General features: G+C 46.7%; 2 protein-coding genes across 4 annotated transcripts in view; one reads left to right on the top strand and one right to left on the bottom strand.

The window, feature by feature from the left end:
• The window catches only part of rcn3 (reticulocalbin 3, EF-hand calcium binding domain), a 7392-nt gene extending 6466 nt beyond the window's left edge, over nucleotides 1-926 (top strand). The window contains exons 8-9 of the mRNA XM_032538333.1: nucleotides 212-340; nucleotides 386-926. Of these exons, the coding sequence (XP_032394224.1) occupies nucleotides 212-319 (108 nt within the window). The 3' untranslated portion in view covers nucleotides 320-340; nucleotides 386-926. The remainder of the gene's footprint in view (nucleotides 1-211; nucleotides 341-385) is intronic.
• On the bottom strand, nucleotides 472-9476 carry nosip (nitric oxide synthase interacting protein). Of its 3 annotated transcripts, none has more exons than XM_032538335.1 (10): nucleotides 9404-9476; nucleotides 9063-9157; nucleotides 5227-5332; nucleotides 5034-5115; nucleotides 4614-4749; nucleotides 2877-3061; nucleotides 2502-2618; nucleotides 1783-1853; nucleotides 1593-1701; nucleotides 472-1133 (listed from the first exon to the last, which is right to left on the bottom strand). In XM_032538335.1, exons 2-10 carry the CDS (start codon nucleotides 9130-9132, stop codon nucleotides 1062-1064), a joined length of 948 nt encoding a protein of 315 aa, XP_032394226.1. In that variant the 5' UTR covers nucleotides 9133-9157; nucleotides 9404-9476; the 3' UTR covers nucleotides 472-1061. The 3 variants fall into 3 exon arrangements, with proteins under 3 accessions (XP_032394226.1, XP_032394227.1, XP_032394228.1); XM_032538336.1 differs by having other exon boundaries at nucleotides 9063-9164; nucleotides 9407-9476; XM_032538337.1 differs by lacking the exon at nucleotides 9404-9476 and adding an exon at nucleotides 9294-9342.
• Between the last annotated feature and the right edge of the window lie 218 nt (nucleotides 9477-9694).

Below are 9694 nucleotides of genomic sequence, written 5' to 3'. Positions count from 1 at the left end.
TTCTAACGTTACTAGTTGTTGCAACAGCGTGTTAAAAAAAAGGTTTGTGTTAACGCCATTAATAACGTGTTTAACTGACAGCATTAATATATACATACATGCCACGTTTCTGCCTGGTCTTGTTCTTCCCTCTCGGGGCTGTGCCACCCTACGTTGCCATGGGGATGAGTATTTATTTTCTGTCGTCCCTGTGCTCTGCTCCGCCCGGCAGGACGGCCGGCTGACTCTCTCCGAGCTGCTCGACAACCTGGACTCCATCAAGTCCAGCACCATCACCGACTATGGAGGCATGAGGGCCGACGAGCACGACGAACTGTAAGAAATGTCCCACAGCACACCAGGAACACCTGGAACACCAGGAACACCTGGAACACCAGGAACACCTGGAACACCTGTCACCGTGATCTGCAACCCCCCCCCCCCAGACTTCCACTCTCTGAAACTACTTCCAATAAAAACAGCCAGCTGTGGGTTCCACATGATTAACGTTTAATGGAAATGAGTTCAAACTGTCTTGAAGTGATCTTAACAGCTGACATCATGTCTACCTAACATTTGTCAAAATAACATGACATCATTGTGTTGAATACACAATGTCACGCAGGTGTAAACAGATTTAAAAGTATCAAATATATCAACACGCAAACATAACTTAAACTTACAGTATATGCCGTTTAATAGGAGCCAGTGCCTGGCCCTGAGCTTCAAATATAAAGCTATGAAACATTTCTCTCATCATCAGGATGGAACAGTCTAAGAATTAATGATTGATAGATCAATTCATTGGATTCTACTCTTATGTAGAGCAAGCTAAGGATGCAAGACTGGAACCTGACCAGGGGACAGTGAAGACAGGCCCACAGGTGGAGTCTTCTGCCTAGTCTTATATAACACTTAGTCAGATAACATGTAATGGTCTGGGATGGTTAGCTAAAGAACAACAACAATATTTCAGCAAAAAAAAAAAAAAAAGACAACAAAATAGGTGAAGGTTGTGAACATGGGAGAAATGAGCCAGAGTGTCCGTGGAACCAACCCGACACCGCTGTGCACGCCTCGCCTCACACCTGCATGACGGGACGAGCCTCTTTGGCACTGAGGTCAATCCCAGAGGCCGCGAAGCCGGTTCCCCCCTGTCAGGACACAGGACACAGCATCAGTACCACTGAGGACACCTTGGAGAGTAGAGACACTAGAACAGCCTGGCCCTGCATTAAGCATGCAAGGACAGAAACCAGCAGACCGCCAGCCGTCAGCAGGGGCCAGACTGTCTACTTTCACCCAGGAGACCGGGATCATGTCCCGCGTGTCACTTTTACTGAACTTAACCGTTGCTTTCTTCTCGCGAAAACACGCAAATGGCGTGTGTGGTTAGGTCCGCCGTATACAGCGTAGACGTACACGTGGATAGCTCAAAATGCGTACAGATAACACGCCACTTGGCTTAAGAAAGTTGGCGTGTATGTCTACGCCAAGTCATGATGTCACGTTGGTCTCCTAACCCCCCAGAGATTATTAAATCCAATGTACTAGACTTCAAACCCTGGAGAAAGGTGATTGGCCCCCAGCTCTACATAGACGTTCACACGTACCCTCTGGAGGGGGATGATGTCTCTGTCGGACAGCTTGTCCCCGGTCACAGGATCAGTCATGTCCTTCTTGATCAACTTGTCCACACACTCCTGCGTCACCACGGCGCCCCTGAACACAGACAGAGAGGGTTAGACTCTGAGAGAACACCTGGGGAGAACACCTGGATGTCAGAGTGATGTCCACACTCACGAGGGCCGCAGGACAGCGCAGGGGACACTGTTTCCTAGGACATCTCTGGTTACTGCACAGACATACCGGTCCTGAAGAGACAAGACACATCTGTCACCTTCACACAGTAGGGTTGGACCCAAATACTCCAATATTTCTTGTAAGGGTAGGTATTTGATTTTTAAAATCAAGGATTCAAAAATGAGTTTCTTGAAAAAAACGAGCCCGCAGGCTGAAATTCCTTGTAGCGTTTTGGCGGTATTAAGCTGCTAGCCGCTGGCTAATTTCTGCAGCGCTATGTCGTCCATCTTAGTCAAGAACGGAGAAATGTTGAGTTACAGTGAGCAGAGTCTGATGTGTGTAGTAGTGATGGCCAAATGAAGCCTCGTGAACCAGTGTCTTTATTTTCTGAGCCCACTAGAGGGCGCTCTCTTTCAACAATTGGTTGAGAATATACTTAATCGTGATGCCTTAGGCCTTTCTCTTAAAACCAAGGGCGCCATCTAGTGGGCTCAGAAAATGAAGACACTGGTTCACGAGGCTTCATTGGGCCGTCACTAGTGTGTAGAGCTCTGTGTGGTTATACTGTAGCAGCCTGCCTTCGTTTTATTAAAAAGGTAAAGATAGTACAGCTGTGCATAATGCCAATACTCTGGCTGGTGGTGGTACTACAGACTTTAGCAACAATGTTGGGCAAGTTAGGTAAACTGCCCTGCTAACACATGCTTGGGGTAACTGACCTGGCGGGTGAGCAGGGCCACGCGGTCCAGGCTGGAGTCCAGCGGGGTGAAGCGCACTGTGATAAGCTCGTTCATCCTGATGGCTCGTCCTGACATGGGACATAACACCGTCTTACTCTGCAGCAGAGACAAGGTCAGGGGTTAAAAAGTGCACGTTACAGTGCACACACACAGCAGTACTTTACTACTCATTGGCAGCTTCAATCTTTGGGTCCAGGGTCAGCCCGCCCTCCTTTCTCTGAAATAGTGTGGACATGAAACAGACACACAAAACAAACACGCAGAGGACAGCATGACATTTAAACTAACTCAGAGCACACACTCAGAGCATGGCTGCAGAGTCAGCAGCCAGACAGCGCAGGGGGAGACACTCACAGGTTTCTTGATCAGGGTGGGCTTGGCCTCTGGAGTCAGACAGGGGACCCAGAAGCTGGGCAGGCTGAGGCTGGACGAGGACGAGGAGGCTGAGGAGGCCGAGGACACAGAGGACGCCGAGGACCCAGAGGACTCCGCCGCTGAGCTGCTGCCTGCTCGGTCTGAATCTCCTCCCCTGTTGAGCCCTGCAGGATCAAACTTCACACCTTACTGACACGCATTCAACTTATCAGTAGAGGTCCTATGACAGGTTACCCAGGGCTCGGTTTACACCTATCACCATTTCTAGCCACTGGGGGGGGGGGGCATAGGCAGGCTGGGGGAACTCATATTAATGTTAAAAAAAAACATAAAGAGTTTGCCCCATGTTGGCTGAGTCCTGTAGCGGCATGGGTTGGAGTTCAACCTGTTGCTCTTTGCTACATGTCATCCCCCATCTTTCTCTCCTTTTCCTGCCTATCCACTGTCTCCTATCCACTGTCTCCTATCCACTGTCTCCGATCCACTGTCTCCGATCCACTGTCTCCGAGCCACTGTCTCCGATCCACTGTCTCCGATCCACTGTCTCCGATCCACTGTCTCCTATCCACTGTCTCCTATCCACTGTCCCCAACATAATCTTAAAAAGAAATAACTCATAAAGTGACATATTCATGCCATGGGACCTTTAATAAGTGTTCCAATTATGACTTAACTGAAGCATGAGACGTTAAAAGCAATTTATAAATTTGGACAAGTACAACTACTACCACATTTCACTGTGAAATCCTATTGAAGATGAAGACATGGTTGTTGCGGTATACTTGCCGTGTACATGCAACAGTGCACGGTACTTTAAAAACGACATGCAGCAAACTGTACTGAACCGGGCTGGTGGTTTGGTGTCTGCACCGTGGCCCAGCGTGCTCAAGGTGGAGTGAGATGGTGAACTGACCTCAGATCTGTCATGGTAATAGTCCGGCTGCTTCTCAGCACGACTCCATCAAACGCTTCAGTGAGCACATTACTTCTGTTCTTATTACAACCTTTTTTTATAAAAATGCTACTGATATGTTGTCGTGTAAATTGAGCCAGCAGACCGCAATAAAACTTTTTAACACTTCATCCCCGAGTGTAAGATAAGACTCAAATACATCACAACACTGCACTTAGTGCAACATGCAGAAACATAGGTTTTACTTGCATCTTTAGAAACATTATTTAAGTAGTTGTACATTTTTATTCCCAACTTGTATCTACATTTGTTTAAGTAATTTTGACCTTTGTTTTTGGAATAGTTGTTGTTGTAGTCTATCCTATTAATTATTTCTTGTAAATTCTGTTTGTTTGCCTTTTATTTTGCACTGACATCTATCATTTTTGGGATCAATAAAATCAATCTAATCCAATTTATGCTGTACATTTTTTCCAAAAACTGTTCAGTTTAATGACTTCAGATTTCAGATGACCATAAATCACATTGATTGTGTGACTTTATTTTTATTTAGGGATGTAACGATTACCAGTGCAACGGTTTTTGATTGTGTTACGATATCATGAAGGGCCTGCACAAAACGGCCTCTGGAGTTAACCAGGAGTCAGCCGAGCGGTGACACAGTGGTATACTTGCTGTGGTACATTGCCGTGGGCGTGCGAGTTCAGCAGCGTGGAATCAAGAGCGCGGTGCTGGCAGGGCCGGAGCCCGGGCTCGTACTACGTGATGCTCAGTGTGGACAGTGTCAGCCGGCGGAGCCCTACCAGATGTGAAGGGGTTGATGGGTTTGGACACGATGCTGTTCTCCCTGGTTTTGAACAGCTCCACCCGCTCTCTCTCCGACGACTTGGACTCCAGCTGGCTGCTGCTCTTCTGCACTTGCTTCTGCTTCTCATATGCCTGCAGAAAACACCCACGACGGCTCACAATTTTGCACAAGCATACAGAATTTCCTTTAATTTGATTAAATGCAGTGAAATTTTCATGCCATGGGACCTTTAAATACTCTTTAATACTCGCTCTGTTGTCTGACAGAAACAGGAAAAATATGAACACAGAACAAGTACATTGTGAACTGAGCTGCATTAAACCAAGCGAGGGCGCTGTCTACAAAACAACCTGAAAACACTGGTGTGGACGCAAGTTCTGAGACGCTGTGGGGTGGACACAAGTCCACGGCTTACCTTCATTTTTTTGGCAATTTCTGTCTTCTGGTGCAGAATGTATTCAAGGATGGCCTGTTTCTCATACAAGAATCCATCTGGACTGAAGAGAGGAACATGTGGTCATACGGGTTATACAGCGTGAGTGTGTGTTTGTGAGTGTGTGTGTGTGTGTGTGTGTGTGTGAGTGTGAGTGTGTTAGACAAAGGCATACGTCACCACAGGGTCCCGACAGGGCTGCAGGGACAGGCAGCAGCAGTCAAAGTCTTTGATGGCGTCTTTGCCCAGTCGGATGCTCTGTGTGCCGTAACCAGACGCCGCTGAGCAGAGAGACAGCACAGGCTCGCATCACACACGGATCACTGTCCCACAATGCATTTCTGATCTATAATAAAATATGAGTCTATTGACTCCAATGCGTAGGATTCTGTGTGAATCCAGAAAGAGTGAAGTGAGAAACATTTGGGTTCTGGGGATTTTCACACACTGACAAATCAAGCTTTCAAATAGGACCAGGACGTCTTTATGGCCTAATGGAGTTTGTCTTCTACTTGCAGGAAATGAGCCATAAGGTCTTCTCCACTAATGTCCATCTGTCCTGTCCACAAACCTGCAGAAATCATGCGTGCACTGTGTCTACTTATACTCTCAAACTCTTTAGACAGGTGAAACCTGGGTCAGACCGCCGCCTGCTGGACAGTCCAACACACTACACAACACTTCAGCAGACCTATCCGTCTATTAAATTGGGATATCTCTGTGTGTCTCAACCAGGCACAGCACAGCTGGGGGGGGGGGGGGGGGCTACAAGGCTCATTGATTTACATGCCAAAAACTGATTTCTGTCCACCCTACATGCATATGACGTCAACATTCTCTTCTATCTGGTAACTGATCAGAGACTACCTCACCGACAGCCACTAACGTCGGCTGAAGGACATCATGTCTGACACTGGTCAGCAGCACTGGACCCCCAGGGCACAGTGCTGGCCCCTCTTCTCTTCACCCTGTACACCTCGGACTTCTGTTACAACTCAGAGCTGTGTCACATACAGAGTACGCAGATGACACAGCCATCGTTGGTGTACAGGGGGACAGGAGGAGGAGTATCGGAGTCTGGTGGGGGACTTTGCTCTCTGGTGTCGCCCTATAACTGCCTACAGCTCAACACACCTCTAAAACAAAGGAGCTGGTCGTTGATTTGGGAGGTCCAGACCAAAACCGCACCCAGTCCTGTTGGAGGGAGTTGAGGTGGAGGCAGTCCAATCATACAAATACCTCGCCTGTGGCTGGACAACAAACTGGACTGGACACAAACAGCAGCCACCTGTACAGGAAGACACAGAGCCGGCTGTACTTCCTGAGAGGCTGCGCTCCTTTACATCTGCAGCAAACTGCTGTGATGTTCTACCAGTCTGTGGTCACCAGTGTCCTCTTCTACACTGTGTGTGCTGGGGGGCAGCTACAACAGAAGGACACCCACAGGCTGGACAAACTGATCAGGCGGGCCGCTCTGTGGTCGGCATGAAGCTGGACCTCACTGGTGAGGTGGCAGAGAGGAGGACATTGGACAAACTGCTGGCTATTACTGAAAATTCCAGCCCCCCCTGCACACCGTCATCAGCACCCAGAGGAGCCGGTTCAGTGGAAGGCTGCTCCTTCCAGTGCCGACCAACGACTCAGAGCTCCTTTGTCCCTCATGCCATCAGACTCTACAACTCCTCACTGGGGGGGAGGGGAAATAGGGCAGAGAGGACAATACATACATACATACACACATCCCACATACATACATACATACAACATACATACTATACATATACATACATACATAATACATACATATATACATATATACATACATATATACATACTTCATACACAGCCATACATACATACTATACACAGTACACCTACATACATACATACCCCACACCTCACTTTATCACTTCAATACTGGACTCAACACTGACACTTTAATAATATTTATGGTCTTTTGTTTGTTTTATTTGACAAATGTTCTTATTGTTGTTTATTATCATTATTGTTATTTTGTTGTCTTTATACTGTCTTTTCTTTTCTTTTTTAATCTATTTTTTAATTTGTTCTTTCTTGCTAAAACGGGTGCTGGAATTTTCAATTTCCTTGCGGGGCCATCCCAAAAGGATAAATAAAGAGAATGTCAAGCTAATCTAAGTCTAAACTTGACATTTTCACGTGTAGCAATTGCTGGTCCTCAGGTCTCTGCAGGGAAAATCCACAGCTAGCTAGACTATCTGTCCAATCTGAGGCTATGGTTACCTGTCCTCAGATCTCTGCAGTAAATCCAGACAGCAGCTAGACTATCTGTCCAATCTGAGGACTATGGTTACTGGTCCTCAGGTCTCTGCAGGGAAAATCCAGACGCTAGCTAACTATCGTCCAATCTGGGGACTATGGTTACCTGGTCCTCAGTCTCTGCAGGGAAACCAGACAGCTAGCTAGACTATCTGTCCAATCTGAGGACTATGGTTACCTGGTCCTCAGATCTCTGCAGGGTAAATCCAGACAGCTAGCTAGACTTCTGTCCAATCTGAGGACTATGGTTACCTGGTCCTCAGTCTCCTGCGGGAATCCAGACAGCTACCTAGACTATCTGTCCAATCTGAGGACTATGGTTACCTGGTCCTCAGATCTCTGCAGGGTAAAATCCAGACAGCTAGCTAGACTATCTGTCCAATCTGAGGACTATGGTTACCGGGTCCTCAGGTCTCTGCAGGAATCCAGACAGCTAGCTAGACATCTGTCCAATCTGAGGACTATGGTTACCTGGTCCTCAGATCTCTGCAGGGTAAACCGACAGCTAGCTAGACTATCTGTCCCATCTGAGGACTATGGTTACCTGTCCTCAGGTCTCTGCAGGGAAAATCCAGACAGCTAGCTAGACATCTGTCCAATCTGAGACTATGGTTACCTGGTCCTCAGGTCTCTGCAGGGTAAATCCAGACAGCTAGCTAGACTATCTGTCCAATCTGAGTTTTCTGTTGACGACTAAAACTACTTCTGAACGTACACATGTTCCACCAAAACAACTTCCTTCCTGAGACTATTTAGCAGAGGCACCAAGGCTCTGTCCTGCGCTTAGCCCCGCCCACGACGATTGTGATTGGTTAAAAGGAATGCCAATAAACCAGAGTGCTGTGTGGACTAGCCAGACTACTACAAATTAGACTGATTCAGCCTACGCAGGTATACTTTTAGGATTAGGAATAACCCCTAGAGATGTAGCATCTTGTTTTCGATGGGGTTCTCAGCAGGTGCAGTAGTATACCCACTAAGAAAGCTCCAGGATTTCCATATACCCACTTAAAAATGTTCACTTACACGCCACAACATACTTTACATCATATTTTTAATATATTTTGAATTGTCATCTGTGTTTTTTCTTTTTCACATAGGCTAAATAAAGGGATTTCCACTGTAAAGTCGTGCATAAAAGTTGATCAGAAGACAGGAAATGAAGTCGTTGATGCTCAAAACTCAGGTCACCCGGACCCCCCCCCCAAAAAAAGGCAGATTCTAATGTACAGTATATCCACTACAATGCATTAGACAGCAGACACAGAGGACTCTGTGGGACCTTATAGCAATAACAATTTATATTCTTTATTGATCCCCTATGGACAAATTACACTCTGTTATTACACACAGAACTGAAATACACACACATGCACAGGTCCTATACATGCACTAAAGGAGAGATGTCAGAGTGGGGGGGGGGGCTGCGACGGCTGGGCAGGCGCCCTGAGCGGTTGAGGGGGGTTCCGGTGCCTTGCTCAATAGCACCTTGGCAGTGCCCAGGAGGTGAACTGGCATCTCTCCAGCTACCAGTCCACACTCCCTACGGGGACTTGAACCAGCGACCCTCTGGTTCCCAACCCAAGCTATTTCAGAACGATGAGTTTCTGCTCTGTTACATCCAACCGTGTGTGTGTGTGTGTGTGTGTGTGTGTGTGTGTGTGTGTGTGTGTGTGTGTGTGTGTGTGTGTGTGTGTGTGTCCTGGTTCTTACCTGTGTCTTTCTTCTTCTCGTGGTACGTGTACACAGCTCCGGCCGTGCAGTTCTTCCCATGGCGAGTCATTCTGCTTCGACTTTATCTGCTTAAACTAGCGTTAGAGCGGAAAACAACAACATGTTCATATACCTACGACTGGCTGCATTGATGCTAAGAGGCTAACATTAGCCGCTAACATTAGCTGCTAACGTCTGACGTATACGTAGCGGCACAAAAGACATGCGCACATTAATGTAGTCAGAGAACGTTAGCGTTTAACCCGTTCCGTGGGGGGAAACGCACAAAACACGAAGGCCTAGTAATAATTATTATAATTATAATAGCAACGGTCCATTACCTACGACAGAAGTTCTTGTTTGTTGTCGCCTTCTTCTTCTTTCCTGCTTCTTCTTCTTCTTCTTTTTTATTTGGTAGATTACTGTTGTTATACCGCCACCAACTGTACGGGAGTGGTCATTACCATGAACTCCATCGTGTATTACTTCCAGCAACAACTATACAATACAATAGTTAACAATAATAATATTAAGGAGTCAAACTTCCCAAAAAAATTTGGGGTAGTTATTTAATTCTTTCACACTAATCTGGACACATGTTTTGTTATTTTGAGTCATCACAGAGCCAGTGT

The sequence above is a fragment of the Etheostoma spectabile genome, chromosome 15, assembly GCF_008692095.1.
Source record: "Etheostoma spectabile isolate EspeVRDwgs_2016 chromosome 15, UIUC_Espe_1.0, whole genome shotgun sequence".
Taxonomy (NCBI): Eukaryota; Metazoa; Chordata; class Actinopteri; order Perciformes; family Percidae; genus Etheostoma; species Etheostoma spectabile.
This window is presented reverse-complemented; position numbering and strand designations above follow the sequence as displayed.